The following is a 22,291-nucleotide window of genomic DNA, read 5'->3' as shown; positions in this document are numbered from 1 at the left end:
TAGAGACCAGTTACTTTAAAACATAAATAATCCATTTTATGCTTCTTGCTAGCTTAATATTATAGCTGTATGATTAATCCATAGTCTTTACTTAATATAAATTTGCTAATCCCATAGATACACCCCCTAATTAAAGTGGGATCCCCTGCTCTCCCTTTCGCCCCCCCCCCAATAACCTGGCTGGTGGGGGGGGAAGGTGGGGGAATAAGCCTCCCTGGAGGGTGCCCATGCCAAGCAGCTGGCTGATATGAACTCCAAATGGGCCTGTTTGGGACCTAAATCGGCCCACTGCAAAGAGCAGTGCGCTCCCGACCTCTGTGTGATGAAGTGACATCATTGTGCCACTTTGGGAGTGCATGCACACTTCTGGCCATTCTCATCCCAGTTATTCTGGGAGACGTTAAGAAGAAGTTAAATGTCAGGTCCCCCACCTCCTTCTGGGAGAGTATAGGGACCTAGCAACCCGATGTTTTGGAATGATACTCGAAGGACAGTAAAGTAGGTTCCAGGTGAACCATAAGAGTTGAGCAGAGGTGATTTTCCATTACCTTCCTCTGCATTGCAACCCTAAACTTCCTTAGTGGTCTCTCCCATCCAAGTACCAAACTTTCTGAGCTCTGACAAGATCAGTCTAGTATAGGCTATTAGGCCTGCTACCAAGCCGTACTTCTCTCCAAAATGTGGTCCTTTGTCTCATTCCATCCAAAGCCCATGACTCATGAACACTGTAGTTTGCCCCCCTTCCTGGTATGGAGAAGAAATGAGACAGGGCTGGGAAAATATGATTACTTCAAGGCCTTCTAATTGATTTATATATATTCATATGCCACCTTTCCACCCAAATAGGAATTCAAAGGCAGTACAGTAAAACGTTAAACATTTTAAAACAACATTTTGAAAAGTCCCAAACTCTTCAATAAATGCACAAACAACTCAAAGAACTGGCGGGAGGGCTAGAAACAGTTGTTGAATGCCAAATCAAAAAAAAAGTTTTCAATTGGTACTAAACTGAGTGCAATTCTCTAAGGATGTGACTGTGAAGCCTGTATTTATCTCAAAGTATTATTATGAGTTGTTTCCTGTCTCCCAAATGCCCAGGAAGAAAAGATTTCAGATTTTACAGGCACAGGCAAAATCCAAGCCTCAAAGCTTATATAAAAATAATCCTCTGTTTTGCAGGGTTGGGCAGAGTGAGCTGCTGACTTGAAGGTCCTGTCATTTAGTTTGTTGGCACTTTTCCTTCTAGATTTATTATTTATACATTCAGAGACCATTCACAACAGCAAGCTCCTGTTTGGACTGACGGTGCAAAGTCCCAGTGAAATGGAGCAGAGGGATTGTGTATGAAGGAAAGGCTTTTCTCTGAAGATGCCAGAGTTCCTCTTGTCACTGCTACTCCTGGACCAGCTTCTGCATCAATCGGGGGGCAAGGTGAATCTGGCCCAGTGCAAAGCGAACGGACGACTCCCTGCGCAACACCAATACTATCAGCCAGGAGAAATCCTCATTGGTGGGATCGTCTCTCAGCTTTTCTTCCCAACTTTTGCTCCAATTTTGTTTGAGAAAGACCCCCAGAGAATGGTTGTCAATGATTATATGTAAGAATATAAAATGCTATTGTTTCAGCACCAAAAAGCCAATATTAGGAAGTGCGGGCGCCTGACTCACTGGGCGCCGAGTTTGCTGCCGCGATGTTGGAATCAGGGGAGAATGGCGGCCGCCATGCCGGCTTGCTCAGCGTCGATGCAAGCCGGCAGCCAATCGTTTCAACTCCTGGCCTCCGCACTCGGCTCCGGGCTTCATCTGGGATTAAATTTGGGAGATGTGTAAAATCTGGGCAATTGTTTTTTAAAAAATCAAACTGATCTTACATGTGGATGCTGAATGCTTTCCAAATAGCTGGTCAGATCTGATAAATGTTATACCTCCTTCCTCCTTGCTGATCATTTTAATGAAACACCATCACGGTGGATAAAGTTTGTGCTTCAATATGCAAGATAAGGAAACAGTCGATATACTATTTTAATAATTATATTGAGGCTATGAGTTCCTCACAGCATGTATATACTCCTTTTATGCATTCTTGACTTGCTTGATATGTATTGATTAATGATCATAACAATAAACTGACTGGCTGACAGCCCTGCTGTCTATTCCAAAGTAGCTCTGTCCTTTTAATCCTTGCTTCTAGCTATAATCAGAGCACTTCCTTTTCAAAGAGAAGTCCACGCAGTGAACATGCTTTGATACCTTTAAAAAGTTTGCAATTAGGTTGCAATTAGGTTAAAAAGTTTCTATTAGGTTTTTAGTAAAGAATAGTGGAGTCTCTACCCCAGTCCCTCTGAATGCTAGTGCAATTTGGAGAGGGCAGGATTTTGTTGAACGCCACCCTTTAGATCCATTTCAGGTAGACAAGAAATCTATAAATGAATTCAACAAACAAATAATTTTAAGATCCATATGTAATAATTGCTTTGAGCATCTTCTCATTTGAAACTGGTACCACAGTGATTTCCAGTGCAGTTCCCTTGTGCTCCATGGTGCCAGTTAATACTTTTCGTGGTGCCACTTCCCCCTTCCCCAAAGCATCTCTTCCATTAAACAAAAGGCCATTACTGGATTTTCACTGTCTCACAGGAGCTGTTGGTGAGTACCTCTTCTGTAACAGTATCAGTCACTATAGTTCATCCTGACATGTATGTGGTTTGATTCCCAAGTCAGGGGCTTATTTTATTTTTTAATAGGAGCACCAATGTCCGTGAGCTAAGGAGAGATCTATATGCACACCTTACTAATATATCAGAATAACTTGCTGGATTAGAATCCACAGACATAAAGTGGAGATGTGTATATACTTGAAGCTGTGTATATTTTGAAGCTGAGAGTCCAGTGGCACCTGACGTGGGCTTTCGAGGACCACAGTTCTCTTTGTCAGATGCATCTGGCGGGGACGGCTGTGGTTATCGAAGGCTTGTGCTGCAGTGGAATTGGATGGTCTTGGTGGTGGTGCTGGACTCTTTTTGATTTTGCTACTACAGACTAACGTGGCAAACTCCTTTAACCTTTACACAAGCAAACTGATCCCCACATCAAAAGGAGCCGTTTGCATCTCCATATCAAAGGAGTTGTTTACATCTCCCCTCTCCTCCCCCCCTCCCCTCTCCTCCCCCCTCCCCTCTCCTCCCCTATATTTGACCGGTTTCTTTCTGCCCTCCATGCATCTGACAAACAGAGCTGTGATTCTCGAAAGCTTATGCTACAATAAAATTGGTTAGTCTTAAAGGTGCTACTGGACTCTTTTTGATTTTGCCACTATAGACTAACACGGCTAACGCCTCTGGATCTTTTCAAAATCTATAGCGCAGTATAACAAGAGGGTATTTTTAATTTAAAAACTGAGAGGGGAGTAATACACGATGCAGTACATCTCTTCTGAGTAGTGCTGGTCTGGAAAGTGCCCATCAAGTCTTAGCCAACGTATAGCAACCCCTACAGGGTTGCTTAGCTTCTGACAACTAACAAGATTGGCCTTGCCTGGGCTATCCAAGTCGAGGCCCTCTCCTGAAAGTCCCCTTGAAAAACGTTGAAAAATATGGGAGAATATCTATATGCCTTTTCTATTAAAAATACAGTCAGACTTTCTCTGATACTCTCTGATTCTGTAGAAAGTGCACAGGGACTCATTAAGGAAGGATCTAAAACATCATACGTTGTCTGTTTTCTGGTTTAGCATGGTGTTGAAGAACTATCAGCATGTCTTGGCTTTGGTGTTCGCGGTGAAGGAGCTCAATGCAAGCCCCCAGATTCTGCCCAACCACACTTTGGGGTTCCATATCTACGAAAGCTATTTTAGCGCAAGGAAGAGTTTCCAGAACACCCTGAACCTTCTCTTTACTCGGAAGCAGACTAACCTCAACTATGAATGTGACATGGAGAAGAATCCGATAGTCGCCATTGGTGGCCACGACTCTGAAACGTCTCTTCACATGGCCACCATTTTACGCCTCTACAAGATTCCTCAGGTAAAGTCAACGTGTAGGGAAAGTAAATTTCACATAAGTTATTTTTTTAAATAAATTTTGATTATACTGCAGGCTGCCAGTACGAAGGAAAGATTATTTTAAAAATCACACCCCCAGGATTAGATGTTAATACCCAGGCTGAAGTGCTTGTCATAAGGCAAGGGAATGTCAGAAAATCTAATTCCCAACCACTCAGCCTCATCACCACAAAGGCAAGTGAAGGATTCCCCATTGCTCCACCATGTTGTTTAGTAGAAGAGGGGATAATTGCCAGACATGGCAAGCAGCTCAAGAATCCAACTCAAATTAATACTGTGCCAAAGAAAGCAAATCTTCCCATGACACTTGCCCCAGTGGCCTCAGAGCCAAGCTAAAAGTGACACCTGACACAGGTTGGACACTTGTCAGCTTCCCTCAAGTTTTGATGGGAAATGTAGGCATCCTGGTCTTACAGCTTGGCTTTCCATCTAATTGAAGTTTACAGACCCCCCTCCACACACACACACACCCAGCAGAGGAGAAGAGGGGTGGCCGGTGAGAGCCCAAGACCTGCACTCCCCTCCTGACCACATGTTCTCCTTCCCATACACTATCGCTCTATAAATTGCAATTAAATGGAGAGCCAAGCTGCAAGACCAGGATGCCTACATTTCCCATCAAGACTTGAGGGAAGCTGACAAGTGTCCAACCTCTGTCAGGCGTCCCGTGTAGCTTGGCTCTCAGAGTGTTTCCCGCACTCCCCATCGCCTGTGCTCCTCCCAAGCTCAGTGCCTGATTGCTTATCCAGTGGGTAGGCTGCAGCATTGTTCAGAACGGGGCATCCTGGGTTGCCTGACTGGACTCTGCACCAAGCAGCTCCGCTTTCGCCTTACTAGCTCTCCGAGACTGGACCTCCAACCCTGCTGTCTCCTTTCAGAGCACCACTGGCCACAGCTGTTTCAGCTTTGTGCCTCAACCTCCTCGCTCCTTCCCATCTCTCTCTCTCTCCACCTCCACCTCTCCACTCTCCAACACCCACCTGGTCTTGGACTGCTCATCCTCCTTTTGAAACTCCTGCCCCGCTGCCTCCTCCCCACCCCTCCAGCATGGCGTCTCCTGCTGGAATACCACACTCCCTCTTCAACTTCATTTCCTGATCATTTCTTCCTGTTCTCATAGTGCATCTGTTTCAGGTTTTTGATAGTTTTGAGGAAGAGCCTGTGTGGCACAATGGATAGATCTCTGTACAAGCGTACACCCAGATGAAAGAATCCGTTAAGGCAGAATATTCACTCTGTGATTTTGGACAAGTACCATATCTCAACCAAACCCACCTCACATGGTTGTTTTATCTTTAATATAAGGTGGGAGGGAGGGCTGTCTACCTGTTGAATTGCAGGTAGACAGCTCTGCAATTCAACAATGTTTGACTATCCAGAAACACTAATGACATTCATTCATTCATTCATTCATTCATTCATTCATTCATTCATTCATTCATTCAATTACCTTTTTAATCCTACCTGAAACCCAGATAAATGGGACCTAAAGGGGCTAACAATGAATTAAACAGTAAAAAATAATAATAATTCTAACAGGTAAAACAATTAACTAACTTTCTTGCTCTTCTGTAGGTTGCATATTGCTTACTTCCTCCAGAAGTGACTGGTAAAATTCAGCAACCTTCCTTGTACCGGATGGTCCCCAATGAAGAACATCAGTACACTGGAATTGTCCAACTTTTGCAGCATTTCCAGTGGAAATGGGTCGGAATCATTGCAATGAATGATGATAAAGGAGAAATGTTTGTGCAGAACTTGGCTCACAAGCTCTCCGAGAACGGCGTCTGTCCTGCCTTCACTGAAAGGGTGCCTGATCAGAGTTCATTTTTCGATGGTGTTGATATTGAAGAACAGTGTTATAAGATCAGTTTCCTCTTGACCAGGACAAATGTCAGTGTGCTTGTTGTAAATGCAGAGACTCAGACAATGACCGGTTTGCAGTCGATACTCACAGTAATGACTCAAACATATCACCGTATACCTACACGCAAAGTGTGGGTAATGACAGCCCACTGGGATTTCTCATCAGAATCATTCCATATAGGGATGGATATAGAAGCCTTCCATGGCTCCTTGTCCTTTGCAGGGCCTTCCAGTGAGGTGAAGGGATTCCAAAATTTCCTTCAGATCTTGAATCCCCTGTCCAAAGAAGATGGTTTCATCCGAGTCTTCTGGGAGCAGGCGTTCAGCTGTTTATTTCCCGGTATGGAAGAGAGTGAGCAAAACTGCACTGGGGAAGAGGATCTAAGGAGCCTTCCTGCACCGTTTTTTGAAATGAGTATGACAAGCTACAGCTATGCCATCTACAGTGCTGTGCATGTCATGGCACATGCTTTCCATGCTATGTTTTCATCCAGAAGCAAATCTAGGAAAGCAGTGGGTGGAGACAATCTGGAGCCACAAAAGGCCCAACATTTCCAGGTAATGACTGACACAGACCTAGGAAACAAAGAAACAATGCCTTATCTGTTGTTGATCTATGCTTACTTTATCTCTCCTTAAATAGAAAATTATCACTAAGGGTTCGAAAGGGGGGTCAGTCAGCAGCAAATGACAGAAATAATAGTTTATATCCAACCAGCTAAGGGGAGAAAAGATACCTAAAAGCAATTGGGTCTTTGAAGTTCTTCAGTTACTCCTAGACCTTAGATATTCTCTCTACAATATAAATTAGTATTTAAGCTAAATTCTTATCTGTTCTTCCCAGCCTCACTATTATGAAAATCCAAATATATAAGCTTAGATGGCCTGGATAAAACAGATGAAAGAATGAGGGAAAACTGGTATAAAAATGTTTCTTTTTTATATTGATATATAATAAAGATCACGTATCTTGCTGCTCATATATTCTACCTTTCTATTTCTATCTTCTACTCCTGGAATGATTAATGGATTAACAATTTTGGCTAAAATGCAGGGGATTGGAAATGGGACTTAGCATAATATATACAAAAGAAAGAATTATTAGAAAGGAAATAAGAAATAGAGTAAGTGGATAAAAAAGCATAGAAATTAAATAATGATTGGAGAGATTAAAAGGGAAGCTTGAAGGTATAAGGGGCGTTAACTGGTTATGTAGTGGCTTTCTGTATTTATGGATTGATGGATATATGCCTTGTGCGCGAATCTGCTATTGAAATCTTTGTTCTTGTTTGTTGTAATCCCTTTCCCCATTATAAACATCTAATAAAAAATGAATAAATTACAAAAAAATGGAAACAATTAACTGGGGGAGGGGGTATGTGGGTTTTCCCTTGCTGGAGGCAGTCCAGAAGAGGCTACACAGCCACCTCTCAGGCATGGGATAGATAACAGTACAGGGGAGTGGACTAGCTGATACGTGTGTCTTCTTCCAGCTCTGGAACTCTGACCTAGAACATCATTGATAGCTGTCGGCATCTTCCCTTTGCAGAGGAAGATCTATACAAGCCATCTTCCAGGAAAGCTAATCCTCCAGCAGCTAATGTGGCTAACTTAAGAGTATGCATTTTATTTTAAAACAAAGAGAATAGACATGAAATAGAGGGAGTGTATCCTAAAGTAGTGAGAAGAATCAAAAGTAAGGTACTGTCGTCTCTTTCCTTAAAAATCTTTCTTTTTTTCAAATTCTAGCTTCATCCTTTTCTGAGGAGAATTTCCTTCAACAACAGTGCTGGTGATACAATGTCTTTTGATGAGAAGGGTGAATTAACAGGCGGATTTGATATTATCAACTGGGTTACTTTCCCAAACAAATCTTTCTTAAGAATAAAAGTAGGAAAAGTGGATCCTTACGCCATCCGTGGCAGAACATTCTCCATTAATCAGACAAGCATTACGTGGCCCAGGAGTTTTAACGAGGTAGATCCCAAATGTGAATTTTTGAATCCATAGATAAAGGGGGCCGTACTGACAGTTTTGTGGACTTTTGTTACTTCTGGATAACTCTCCTAGGTGAATTCGGTTCAGAAGCATGATGTTAATGGTTATGCCTATTCCCGCATTATTAACTATGCCTTCTAAGCAAATTTACACCCTTCTGAGCCCACTGACTTCTATTAATTTGGACGTGTTTAACTCTGCTTTAGGAGGGCACAGTAAGCCTTCTTCCCAAGGCTGCTGAATTGCACTGCCAATATTCCGTGTGATCACACAATAGGATCTTGCAGCAATGACTAAGGATGTAAGGCAATTGTGATGTAGTGGACAAATAAATTTGCACTTCAGCAGATCGGTGGACAAATACATCACCGGGAATTGTATGACAAGGGTACATGGGCACCCTGAGAGGCAATGTAAGGCTGATAAAACCAAAACCTGAAGCTATAATTGGCTGCCTTGCTCATATCTTGCAAACTGGAGGCCGTGGCTTCTTTTATCGAGTCAAGCCATCTCATTTTAAGTCTTCCTCTTTTCCTATTGCCTTCCACTTTTCCTAGCACTATTGGCTTTTCCAGTGAGTCTTATCATCTCATGATGTGACTAAAGTACAACAGTCCCAGTTCATTATTTTAGTTTCTAAGGAGAATTCAGCCTTGAGTTGATCTAAATCAGAATATTCTTCGTGCTGGTAACCAAACAATTTGCACATCTGAAATGCAATTAACAGCTACATAACATGAAAAATAAAAGTTATTTCTTGAAACAGTCCTTCAAATCACTCATTTCAAGATGGTGAATAAATGAGAGAGAGAAAAGGAAACACGTTCTTTATTTTCTTCTTTTGCATGGAGAGGTTGTGCCAAGGGCATTATGTAACGACAACTGCCATCCAGGTTACCGCAGGAAACAGAAAGAAGGGAAACCATTTTGTTGCTACGATTGTGTTCCGTGTCCAGCAGGAAAGATTTCAGGCCAGAAGGGTAAGAGATCATGGTGTAAAGCCTATTAGGAACAACATACAATAGAATTGAAGAAATGTCTGATCCAGAGAGTAGAGATGAAAAAGAATTGCTCACGTTCACCCCATTTGACTGAAAATCTGGTCATTCAAGGTAGGTTTTGCCAACCTCTTAGTGGGCCTGGAACTCTTTTGGAACTACAACACTTCTTTAGATGACAGAGGTCAGGTCCCCTGAAGAAAATGGCTGTTTGGAGAGTGAACTATATGGCATCATACTCTGCTGAAGTTCCTCCCTTTCTCAAACTCTGCCTTCCCAAGGATCCACTCCCAAAATCTCTAGGAATTTTCCAACCCAGAGTTGGCAATCTGGCTCAAGTGAATCACTTTAAGATGAGGCATGGACTTCTGTAATCTGAGAAAGGGAATTTTGCTGTTGTTAATCCGCCATGTTTTTAGAATTCTTTGAGTGCTCAGGATGTATGTAAATAACAGAACTTTTATTCCTAGCCTAACTTCAGCTGATTTTTTTTGTATCCCTGGCTAATGTTTTCTGAAAGATTTATTGGGTTTTAGTTAAGGCACGTTAACTAAACAAACTGCATGCTGAAAGCATCTCATCCAAGTAAGTGAACCAATAACTGTTTATTTATCTAAAGAAATACATTAACTTAAGATTAGTGGAGAGAGAGAACAAATAACTGATCTAACTAGCTAGGATGGCTTTAGATTGAAAGTAGGCCATCTTTCTTAGGAGGAGACAACATGCTGTCTCTCCTGGTGCATGCAGGGAAGAAGAGAGAAGAGGAAGAGGAGGGAAGGGAAGGGAAGGGAAGGAAGTTCCCCTGGCAGGAAGGAGACTGATAGCAGCCTATCCGTCTAACTAACTTTATGCTTGTTGCCTTCCTTTGGGTCTGCTTTCATTCCTGAAGATCTGAGCAAGAGACACCGTCAGTACCTTCTCCCAACAGATCACACATTAGGAAAGAAGTGCTCTGAGACACAGGAATCAGCAGTTTTCAAAAGTTTAATTTCAAGGAAAGCATTTTGCAGTTGCTGGGAACTCTCTGTTCTCTTGATTTGTTCTCCTCCACAAACATTGCAAATGAATTTGATGGAGCAGGAGACATAACAATCAGGTGCAGAAGCACCAAGCCTTAAAAATTGCAGATAGACGCATCTCAATATACATCTGGCTATAATAATCATACACGACTGATTGTTTTGCAATGGCGTACCAAAAAGATGTGCAGAAACATCCCAAGAGGATCCTTGTTAGAATTCACCACATTTTTAAGGAGACCCCAAAATACCCAGTGATCTGTACATATATCCTAAGACAGGGATTCTTTTGAGAATTTGCCCCATTGAATATTGCAAGTTTCATTTGAGAACAGTATGTTTGAAATTTAATTTTTTTAAAGATAAACATACAAAAATGTATTTTCTGATCATAGAATCATAGAATCATAGAGTTGGAAGGGGCCATACAGACCATCTAGTCCAACCCCCTGCCCAATGCAGGATCAGCCTAAAGCATCTCTGACAAGTATTCATCCCGCCTCTTCTTGAAAACTGCCAGTGAGGGGGAGCTCACCACCTCCCTAGGCAGCTGATTCCACTTTTGAACTACTCTGACCGTGAAAAAGTTCTTCCTAATGTCCAGCCGGTACCTTTGTGCACGTAGTTTAAGCCCATTGCTTCGCGTCCTACACTCTGCTGCCAACTGGAACAGCTCCCTGCTCTCCTCCAAATGACAGCCTTTCAAATATTTAAAGAGAGCAATCATGTCCCCCCTCAACCTCCTCTTCTCCAAACTAAACATTCCCAAGGCCCTCAGCCTTTCCTCTGCGTCATGCCTAACCCATGGAGTGGTCTCAGCGACAGGATAAACTACCAGTATTCCCATCCTTTTCTCCATTCATATCAAACCCATAAATGAAACTGTGATTTGTGTACAAATTTTGCATGTCCTTTATACGCGTGAAAAAGAAGGAATGGCAGTTTGAGGGTACTTGGCTATTAAGATCTTCATGGTCAAGGGATTGGGGAGCTGATAATTAAGGTCCCTCTGCCCTTTACAGCTGTCCTTTTGATTCCTTCCTGAAGAACATCTTATTAAACCTAGGCTAATCCATTCTCCTTGGCATTTTGCCTTCCCTCTGGGGTGTCTGGGGGGAAAGGGCTGTCACCAGCCAAGCCTCCTTCTTATCTCCAGTGAAGTATATCTGTCAGGAAGCATGACGTGCTTGTGAGACTGAAATACTGTCTTTTTTAAAAGATGTAGATGATTGTTACAAATGCCCAGAAGATCAGTATCCAAACAAGGAGCAAAATGGATGCCTGCCCAAGGATATCAACTTCCTGTCTTATGCTGAACCTCTGGGCATGAGTTTGGCTGTCTCTGCTCTGACTCTTTCTCTGGCCACAGCGACGGTGCTTGGAATCTTCATCAGGCACCAAAACACTCCCGTCGTCAAAGCCAACAACAGAGAACTCTCCTATGCTCTGCTCATCTCCCTCCTGCTCTGCTTCCTCTGCTCCTTGCTCTTCATTGGCCGGCCCGAGAGAGTGACCTGCCTTCTACAACAAACTGCTTTCGGGATCATCTTCTCGGTGGCTGTTTCTTGTGTCCTGGCCAAAACCATCACTGTGATTCTAGTGTTTGTGGCCACGAGGCCAGGTTCCAGGATGAGGAAGTGGGTGGGGAAGAGACTTGCAAGCTGGGTGGTTCTTTGCTGTGCATTCATTCAAGCAAGCCTTTGCACTGTGTGGCTGTTCACCAGTCCTCCAGGCCCAGATGCTGACACGCACTCCGTGCTGGGAGAAGTCATATTGAAATGCAACGAAGGAGCAGGCAGTCTGTTCTATTATATTCTTGGGTACTTGGGGCTTCTTGCCCTTGTCAGCTTCATCATCGCTTTCTTTGCCAGGAAGCTGCCCGACTCCTTTAACGAAGCCAAGTTCATCACTTTCAGCATGTTGGTCTTTTGCAGCGTGTGGATTTCTTTTGTCCCAACTTATCGCAGCACCAAAGGGAAATACGTGGTGGCCGTGGAGATCTTCTCCATCTTGGCCTCTGGGGCTGGATTACTGGCCTGCATCTTTGCCCCCAAAATGTATTTAATTATTCTGAGGCCTGAACTGAACAACAAGGAACAGCTAATCAAGAGTAAGAAGGGAAGAAATCTTTGAAATTTCTCCCGCTGCATTTCTCTTATTCAATAAAGGATGACTCTCATTTGATTTTTTTTCCTGCTCGCATGTCCTGGAAAATCTTTTCTCTTGCCTGTTGCTAGAATGAACTTCCATTCTAATATGTAACCTTTTTTATTAAGTTTGAGGGATGTAGACGAATGTTGTGGTTTTGCTGGATTTCAATTGAACTGATGTGGTTTCCATGATTATTTTAAGTCAAAGGCTGAGCCATGGCTGCAGAATATGTTCAGGGCAGACCTGAATTCCAGATGAACGAAAAGCTGTCATTGTTGATGTCTGTTGTTCATAGTTTGAGGATTAAAGGCAGCTTTTTCAAAACCTGCCCCATGCCTGGCCGTCCATTTATTTCTTCTGGTTCACAGATGTTCCTTAATGGCTCTTCTCACTCCGTCACAAAGCCTGCGGAATGACTTTGGGCCAGTCACTCACAGCCGAGCCTGTCTCAGAGAATCTCTGTGAGAAGCATTAAACAGAGAAGGGAGAATCATGTAGGCTTCCCAGTGTTACTTGGAAGAAGAGCATCATATAATTGCACTAGACAGGCAAGACGGATCACAATATTCTAAGGAAGAGCACCTGGCCCTGACCTAATACCAACAGAATTATTTAACAGTGACCCAGATAGGTGGGCACAGGTTTTGGCTTCAGTTTTTACTGATATAAATAAGATAGGAAATATGCCTGAAGCCTGATGCAGTGCAATAATTGTCCCAATCTATAAAAAGGAGGATCCAATGGATCCAGGCAAACAAATCCGCAGGATGTGACAAATCCTCAGGAGGTCACGTGTGCTCCCAAGGAGTGCGACAATGTAACTCCCAGAAGTGATGTTCTTGCCCCACCACTGGGAATGTTCCCGCACTTCATTTGGAGCTTATTTGAGCCCCAAATGGGGCGAATTGGACCCACATGGATCATGGGAGCATTCCTGTTGCCAGTGCAACTTGCTATAACCTTCCTTTATAGCTTCCAGCATCCTTTGACTCAGCTGGCACAGCATCTGTCCAGTAGCTCCTCTCTCATTGCACCGCCCCCCCGGCTGAGCCACATTTCAGGTTCTACAGGACCGCTTGCCTCCCATCTTGGACTGCAATTGGTTAATTCCCAGACATCTCAAAGGGCCTCTCAGGCTGTTCCTCACAGCTTAAAAAGGTACATCCCCTGATTAAAAGCCTGGGGGGAAAGGAAGGGCCCCAGGTTCCCCACTGGGGGCGGGAAATCCCCTGCACCTACCCTCCACCCCCCTGCCTCCACTCATTTGGCTGGGCGGGGGGCGAAACAGGAGAATAGGCCTCCCAAGAGTGCACTCAAGCTTCACAGCAAGCCAACTTGGGCCCCAAAGGGGCTGAATCTGGGCCTGTTTGAGGCCCAAATCTGCTTGCTGCGAGCTCTCCCAACTCCTGTGCAATGAAGTGACGTCATTGTGCTGCCCTGGAAGCTCATTCGCATTCCTGGACTACATCATCCTGATCATCCTAGGAGACACTGAAGAAGGTGATTTCCAGTTTCCTCACTCCTTCTGGGAGGATAAAGAGACCTAGCAACCCAATGTTTTGGAATTATACTTGAAGGACAGTAAAGTAGGTTCCGGGCGAACCATAAAAGTTGAGCAGAGGTGATTTGCCATCGCCTTCCTCTGCATAGCAACCCTAAACTTCCTTACTGGTCTCTCCCATCCAAGTATCAAACTTTCTGAGCTCTGACAAGATCAGTCTAGTATAGGCTATTAGGTCTGCTACCAGGCAGTACTTCTCTCCAAAATGTGGCCCTTTGTCTCGTTCTGTCAGATAGGCTTTCAGCATATCTGCCATATATCTTGCTACAGTGCCTTTGAGTAAGTGCAGAGTAGAACCTGTGTTGTGTAGTATTGTTGCTAACTGCTTATCTTCCAGGCAAGGTGTTTTGGTTATGAGTTCCTGCCGAAGGCTGAGAATGTGACCTTGGAATTACTACAGAGGCTGGACTGAACTCCTCTTCTCCCCCTTCCCTTCTTCCCAGGCGATGCGCACCAAAACTCCTAACTAGGGGTGTGCCCTCAAAAAATATTCAGGTTTCCCACTTCAGAAAAAAACCTGAAATCTGAAGGGGCCACTTATCTGGTCAGGTGGAAGGCTGGAGCTAATGCCATGATGGCCACAGAAAGCTTTCCCTGCTGCCTTCGCTGTGCAGCTGTGGCCGGCATGGCTGGCCAGCAGAGAAGGCCTTCCCTGCCACCATTGCCATGCAGTTACGGTCGGTGTGGTTGGCCAGCAGAGAGGGCCGCCGTCTCCGCCACTGTCAAAGGCCACGGAGGAGGTTGAAGGGCCACCTACTCCAGCACGGTTTCAGGCAAGTGGAGATGGGGGTGAGGGTGTAAGGGTAGGGAATGGGAATGTTTAAAGAGCACTGCCACTTGCGAAAGGGTCCTTTAAACGTACTTAACCACTGAGACCCCGAAGCTTCCCAAAGCTTCCCTACTCCTAACTGACTCTTCTTCCTACTGGGGTGGGGCGGGGGGAGACATGGACCTATAACTGATCTGACTTTCCCACCTTCAGGCATTCCAGTCAATTCCCTTGTTGCAGTATCTTGAACTTGGTATTTACTCTAAATAAACATTTATAACTCATACACTGGAATGATAAAGTGTTTGGGATTCGGTTTCGCTTTCTCAGCCATGCCGGACGCTCCTCTTGGCAGGTCCGGGAGGAAACGACCGGGCACCCTGACCGGGTGGCTGATCTGCAAGGATTAGCCCCCAGGACTCCCAGTTAGGGAGGCAGGGTCCGGGACGCTGCGGGAAGAACCTCCTGGAATCAATACGGGGGGGGGGGGGGAATTGCCCGTTTGTCCCTATGAAGGCCGGCAGACGTGCGCGGCGCCTTGAGTGCCGCCGGGCAACGAGAAACGGCAAATAAAAGAAACAGGCGGAAGCCTGTAAACAAGCGAATCCCTTCTGTTCTACAAGCGTTTGTGAAGGAGAGGTTGATCTGAAGAAGACTCGCTCTTCCCCTTCGGTGAGTTCCAGGATCTGGCTGGCGCCCCCCCCCCCCAAATGGCAGCAAAGAAGCAAAGTCCCGCTCTCGGTAAGTCAATCTCGGCTACCTTACAGAAGGGAGAGTCGCTCGAAGAGTTGGTGCGCAGGGCGGTGGTGGAAGCCATAAAACCCTTTGTTGACAAGCTGAACGAAACTGATCAAAGGGTGGGCTCAATTTAAAGCGAAGTGAAAACCATTAAGGAAGTAGCGGGGGGGGGGGCAGAGAAGCCTGCTCTGGAAAGTGCGTCACTTGTGAAGGCTACGAAAAAAGAGCTGAAGTTGGTGGAGAACCAGCTGATCGGGCTACAGGTGGAACGAATGCAGACAACTTTGCGTCTCCAAAATGTGAAAGAGGAGGAAAATGAGGATCTGTGGGATTTGGTCTCGGAACTACTGGCAACACCCGCGAGGACAACTAAAGAAGAGGTTAAAAGTGCCATTTTGGAGGTCCGTCGGGCTTCTTCAAAATATGCAACAAAGCGACAGTTGCCTCGCGAGATCATTATTGACTTTTCATTTAAAAAGATTCGGGACACTATCCTATATAACTCATACAATGCGGATTTGGACTTTATGGGTCTTAAAGTCAAGATTTTAAAGGACGTTCCATTTCTAGTCCGGAAAAGACGTTTTAAGTACAAAAAGTTCGCAGCTCTTCTGAGGGACCATGGAATAAAGTATAAATGGTTACTTCCGGAAGGAATATGGTTTAGACATAAAGATCAAGCCTATAAGATACTATCAGAAGATCAACTAAAGGATTTTGAGGATAAAAACCCGGAATTCCAGTGTACCAAGAACGAAGAAAAGGAGAAGCCTGAGGGGGGGGGGGACGAGGAGAGCACCGCAGCTGCGGTTGCACAGAGAGAATTGCATCCGGGACCCAGAAGGGGGAGGAAAGTTTAATTAGAATTTGAAATGTGTAATCTGTATGATTAACCACCCCATCATCATTTTATTGAGCTATTTTTTTCCATTATGGCAGTATGAAGGGAAAACATTGAAGTGTAGTGTTGAATGTAGTTTATCCTTCCCTTTATGTCCCCTTTTCCCCGCCCCTTCCCTTTCTCTTCATCCTTTTCCTTTCCTTGTGATAGTCTTGTGTAGTGTTATTGTAGTGTTGTGTAGTATACTGAAAAATAAAAAATTTATAAAAAAAAGAATGATAAAGTGTTTGGGAGAAGTACCTGGCAAGACCTGACACATTCCATCCCAAGCTCCTGACTCATGATCTCTGTAGTTTGCCACAGTTCCTTCCTTGTTTGGAGAGGACATGAGACTGGGCTGGGCAAAGAGAATTACTTCAAGGCCTTCTAATTGATTTATATATATTCATACGCTACATTTCCACCCAAATAGGAATTCAAGGCAGCACAGTAAAACATTAAACATTTTAAAACAACATTTTAGAAAGTATGAAACTCTTCAATAAATGCACACACAACACAAAGAGGTGTAGGGGAGGGCAGGGCTGGAAACCGTTATTGGAATGCCATACAAAACGAAAAGAAAGTTTTCAATTGGTACTAAACTGAGTGCAATTCTCTAGGGACGTGACAGTGAAGCCTGTATTTATCTCAAAGCACTGTGATTTCTTTCTTGACTGCCAAATGCCCGGAAAGAAACGATTTCAAATATTACAGGCACAGGCAAAATCCAAGCCTCAGAGCTTATATATAAAATAATGCTCTGTTGCTCAGAGTTGCGGAGAGTGGGCTGCAAACTTGGAAGGCCTGCCATTCAGATTGTGGGCACTTTCCCCTCTAGATTTATTATTTATGCACAGAGTCAGAGACTATTCACAACAGCAAGCTCTTGTTTGGACTGATGGTGCAAAGTCCCAGTGAGAGAGAGCAGGAGGATTGTGTATGAAGGGCTGGGCAGGATGCCTTTCATGGAAGATGCCAGAGTTCTTCTGGTCACTGCTACTCCTGGACCAGCTTCTGCATCAATCGGGGGGCAAGGTGAATCTGGCCCAGTGCAAAGCGAACGGACGACTCCCTGTGCAACACCAGTACTATCAGCCAGGAGAAATCCTCATTGGTGGGATCGTCTCTCAGCTTTTCTTCCCAACGTTCGCTCCAATTTTGTTTGAGAAAGACCCCCAGAGAATGGTTGTCGATGATTATACGTAAGAAAATTTCCTATCCATAAAAGCCCTGGTAATAATAATCAGTACAAATAAAGAATGTTAGGAAATATATGTTCAGAAAGCATCTGGGAGAAATTTGGGAAGTTTTTAAAAACAACATCTAATATGTCAAATTGATTAAACTGGAAGAACAGTGAATGTTACATATGGAAGCTGAATGCTTTCCATTTACTCCTTTAATGCATTCTTGACTTGTTTGATATGTACTGATTGACAATCATCATAATAAACTGATTAATTGGTTGGCTGAATACAGACAGCCCTGCTGTCTATTCCAAAGTAGCTCTGTCCTTTTAATCATTGCTAGCTGTAATCAGAGCACTTCATTTTCAAAGAGAAGTCCAAGCAGTGAACATGCTTTGATACCTTAAATTTTTTTGGAAACACCAACCTGTTCTGTTAGGTTTTTAGTAAAGATTAGTGGAGACTCTACCCCAGTCCCTCTGAATTCTACTGCATTTTGGAGAGGGCAGGATTTTGTTCAACACCACCCTTGAGATCCAGTTTGAATCAATGATTTCAACAAAGAAATAATGTTAAGATCCATATGTAATAATTGCTTTAGGCAACTTCTCATTTGAAACTGGTACAACAGTGATTTCCAGTGCAGTTCCCATGTGCTTCAGCATGCCAGTCAATATGTTTCCTGGTGCCCACCTGTCTCTCCCCAAAGCATCTCTTCCATAAGATAAAAACCCATTACTGACTTTCCACCATCTCACTGGAGCGAGAGGTGCTTCAGGTAACCTCTTTTGAGTCTACCTGGAATGCTGATTCAGAAACAGCTGCCCCAAGATGAGAACAAGTTGCAACCTCCCAGCATTGTGTGGTAGGACTCACTGCCCACTCTCAAAATCCCAAAAGTGCTTGAGTGGTACCTCTGCTGAAACAGTATCAGACACTGGTTGTTGTGGGTTTTCCAGGCTGTATTGCCATGGTCTTGGCATTGTAGTTCCTGACGTTTCGCCAGCAGCTGTGGCTGGCATCTTCAGAGGTGTAGCACCAAAAGACAGAGATCTCTCAGTGTCACAGTGTGGAAAAGATGTTGGCAGGTCATTTATATCTACTCAGGAGTGGTGGGGTTGAGCTGAGTCATCCTGTAAGAGTTTCCCAGGGTGTGGAATGCTAATGGCGGGAGGCTTCACTGTATCCTGAGGAGGTTCTTTTGCATATAGATTGGTGCTTGATGTGCTAATCTTCTCTGCAGGGCTATTGTCAGGTATAGAGTGTTTTGTTAGCCTGGTGTTTTTCAGAACTGGAAACCATGCTCTGTTCATTCTTAAGGTTTCTTCTTTCCTGTTGAAGTTTTGCTTATGCTTGTGAATTTCAATGGCTTCCCTGTGCAGTCTGACAAAGTAGTTGGAAGTGTTGTCCAGTATTTTGATGTCCTGGAATAAGATACTGTGCCCTGTTTGAGTTAGGCTATGTTCAGCCACTGCTGATTTTTCAGGTTGTCCAAGTCTGCAGTGTCTTTCATGTTCTTTTATTCTTGTCTGGATACTACGCTTTGTGGTCCCGATGTAAACTTGTCCACAGCTGCAGGGTATACGGTATACTCCTGCAGAGGTGAGGGGGTCTCTACTGTCTTTTGCTGATCGTAGCATCTGTTGTATTTTTCAGGTGGGTCTGAATACTGCTTGAAGGTTATGCTTTTTCATAAGCTTTCCCATCTGATCAGTAATTCCTTTGATATATGGCAAAAACACTTTTCCTGTAGGAGACTGTTTTTCCTTGGTTGTTTGATTCATCCTGGGTTTGATTGCTCTTCGGATTTCATGAAAGTGTGGCTCACATATCCGTCTTGCACGATCCACTAATGTTTTCATTATGCCTCTTTTCTGTCGGGGGTGGTGATTGGAGTTTTTGTGTAAGTACCGATCAGTGTGAGTTGGTTTCCTGTAGACCTTGTGACCTAACTGAAAGTTTGCTTTGCGGATGACCAAGGTATCCAGAAATGGGAATTTTCCCTCGATTTCTTTCTCCATTGTGAATTGTATGTTCAAGTGGATGTTGTTGAGATGATTCAAAATGTTCAGGTGGATGTTGTTGAGATGATTAGTATCAGACACTATTGTTCATCCTGATATGTATCTGATTTGATTCTCAAGTCAGGGGCTTTGTTTTATTTTTTAATAGGAGCACCAATGTCTGTGAGCTAAGGGGAGTTATGTATGCAGACTTTATTAATATATCAGAATGATATGCTAGATTAGAATCCGCAGACAAAGTAGAGATGTGTATATACTCTGCAAACTGAAGTAGTCAGAGATTTTTTAATGGTAAAAGTCAAAGATTTTGTGCTCCATGTGTTATGTATTATTCTTATCTTCCCTAGTATGTTTTGAAGCTGCTTCTTTCTTATGGTTAACATTCAAAATCTAGAGTGCAATGTAACACGGGAGATTAGTACAGATTCACACAATACATCACTTCTCTTCTGAGGGGTGCTGGAAAGTTTCATCAAGTCTTAGCCAACTTAGAGAAACCTCTCCTGGGTTCTTCAAGGCAAGAACCAACAGAGGTGGTTTGCCATTACCTGCCTCTACATAGTGATTCTGGTCTTCCTTGGTGGACTCCCATCCATAGACATTCCAAGGCTGACCCTATGTTAGTTTCTGTGAACTGGGCTTGCTTAGGCTATCCCAGATGGGGCTCTGTCCAAAAAGTCCCCTTGAAAAAAATTGAAACTGTAGAAGGATATCTATGCACCCTCTCCATTAATAATCGAGTTGGACTTTCTCCGATACTCTCTGATTCTGTAGAAAGTGCACAGGGAGAGACTGAACATGTATCTCATACGTTGTCTGTTTTCTGGTTTAGCATGATGTTGAAGAACTATCAGCATGTCTTGGCTTTGGTGTTTGCGGTGAAGGAGCTCAATGAAAACCCCCAGATTCTGCCCAACCACACTTTGGGGTTCCATATCTACGAAAGCTATTTTAACGCAAGGAAGACTTTCCAGAACACCCTCAACCTTCTCTTTACTCGGAAGCAGACTAACCTCAACTATGAATGTGACATGGAGAAGAATCCGATAGTTGCCATTGGCGGCCACGACTCTGAAACTTCTCTTCATATGGCCACCATTTTAGGCCTCTACAAGATTCCTCAGGTAAAGTCAATGTGTAGGGAAAGTAAATTTCACAAATGTTATTTTTTATAATCATTTATTATTTGTTGTGAAAAAACTGCAGGCTGCTAGTAAGAAGGGTTTTTTAAAAAAAAATTACCCCCCCCCATAGAGGTTAATACCCACACATGCCCAATAACTTTCCCCGACACCACAAAGGAAAATGAAGTGTTCCACAGTGTAGTTTAACAGAAGAGAGGATAATTGCCAAACACAGCAAGCAGCTCAAGAATTCAACTCAAATTAATACTGTGTTAAAGAAAGCAACAAGAGCTACTTACGTGCATGAATATAGAATGAGTTTGATGCTATGAGGGCATCAACTTGGTGGTTTTAGACAATTACCCTATCCCAACGCCACCTCACATGGTTCTTTTATCTTTAAAGTGGGTGGGAGGCATTTATACTTCTCTGTGTTTTAGAAAACAGATACCAGATGTCGTAGAGAGCCCTGCAATTCAACAATGTTTTACTATCCAGAAACACATTCTAGCTCCACAACACCTATAAGATTCATTCATTCATTCATACATACATACATACATACATACATACATTTCCTTTTTATCCTGCCCTTCACCCAGATAAATGGGATCTAAGGTGCCTAACAATAATTTAAAAAGTAAAAATCATATTTTTACAAGTAGAACAATTAAATTGCTTGCTCTTCTGTAGGTTGCGTATTGCTTACTTCCTCCAGAAGTAAGTGGTAAAATTCAACAACCTTCCTTGTACCGGATGGTCCCCAATGAAGAGCATCAGTACACTGGAATTGTCCAACTTTTGCAGCATTTCCAGTGGAAATGGGTCGGAATCATTACAATGAGTGATGATAAAGGAGAAATGTTTGTGCAGACCTTGGCTCACAAGCTCTCCGAGAAAGACATCTGTCCTGCCTTCACTGGAAGGATGCCTGACCAGAGTTCATTTTTAAATATTGTTGATATTGAAGAACAGTGTTATGAGATGGGTTTGCTCCTGTCCAAGACAAATGTCAGTGTGTTTATTGTAAATGCAGAGACTCAGACAATGACTGGTTTGCAGTGGATACTCACATTAATGACTCAAATGTATGGGCTTCCACCTACACGCAAAGTGTGGGTAATGACAGCTCACTGGGATTTCTCATCAGAATCGTTCCATAGAGGCCTGGATCTAGAAGTCTTCCATGGTTCCTTGTCCATTGCAGTGCCTTCCAGTGAGGTGAAGGGATTCCAAAATTTCCTTCAGCTCCTGAATCCCCTATCCAAAGTAGACGGTTTCATCCGAGTCTTCTGGGAGCAGGCGTTCAGCTGTTTATTTCGCAGTGTGGAAGAGAGTGAGCAAGATTGCACCGGAAAGGAGGATCTAGGGAGCCTTCCTGCCCCTTTATTTGAAAGCAGTATGACCGGCCACAGTTACACAGTCTACAGTGCTGTGCATGCCGTGGCACATGCTTTCCACGCTATGTTTTCATCCAGAAGCAAATACAGAAAACTAGTGGGCAAAGTCAATCTGAAGCCGCTGAAAGCCCAACATTTCCAGGTAATGACTAGAGATGGGCACGAACCGCATTACAAATGTCTAAAACCCACATTCGTAAATGGTGATCACGCAATCATGACCTGGCAGATCGTGATTGGCCACAGCCAATGAACCAGCAGTCGGGAGAGGCCCAGTTTGGGGCTTTCGGGTGCGGTTCGGGAAGCCAGACACTCAGGCACCAGCAATCTATTCCCCTAGCAACGGAGCCAGGGGAATGCCTCAGCTCTGTCTGCCCTCCCTCTGTTGTCCTGGAAACCCGAATGGAAGCCCAGCTTTCCTTGATCAGCAGGGCTTCCTTCCAACCACAGAGCTGCAAAGCAGTTACAAGTTGAGAGAAGACACCGAGGGGAGGGAGGGGGAAGGGAGTG

General features: G+C 43.8%; 1 protein-coding gene across 1 annotated transcript; it reads left to right on the top strand.

The window, feature by feature from the left end:
• The first annotated feature begins 1,368 nt into the window (after positions 1-1,368).
• LOC129327926 (vomeronasal type-2 receptor 26-like) lies at positions 1,369-12,077 on the top strand. Its single transcript, XM_054976672.1, has 6 exons — positions 1,369-1,598; positions 3,731-4,022; positions 5,636-6,484; positions 8,778-8,904; positions 10,549-10,551; positions 11,164-12,077. Exons 1-6 carry the CDS (start codon positions 1,369-1,371, stop codon positions 12,075-12,077), a joined length of 2,415 nt encoding a protein of 804 aa, XP_054832647.1.
• The last annotated feature ends 10,214 nt before the right edge of the window (positions 12,078-22,291 follow it).

The sequence above is a fragment of the Eublepharis macularius genome, chromosome 4, assembly GCF_028583425.1.
Source record: "Eublepharis macularius isolate TG4126 chromosome 4, MPM_Emac_v1.0, whole genome shotgun sequence".
In the NCBI taxonomy this organism is placed as follows: Eukaryota; Metazoa; Chordata; class Lepidosauria; order Squamata; family Eublepharidae; genus Eublepharis; species Eublepharis macularius.
Note: the sequence above shows the minus strand (reverse complement) of the source record. Positions and strands in the feature narration are given on the sequence as shown.

Excerpts from the sequence above, each read along its gene's own strand:
- LOC129327926 (XM_054976672.1), top strand. The coding sequence starts at position 1,369 with ATGCCAGAGTTCCTCTTGTCACTGCTACTCCTGGACCAGCTTCTGCAT. Across the intron at positions 4,023-5,635 it reads GCCTCTACAAGATTCCTCAG|GTTGCATATTGCTTACTTCC; the intron begins GTAAAGTCAACG and ends GCTCTTCTGTAG. Across the intron at positions 6,485-8,777 it reads AAAAGGCCCAACATTTCCAG|GTTGTGCCAAGGGCATTATG; the intron begins GTAATGACTGAC and ends TTGCATGGAGAG.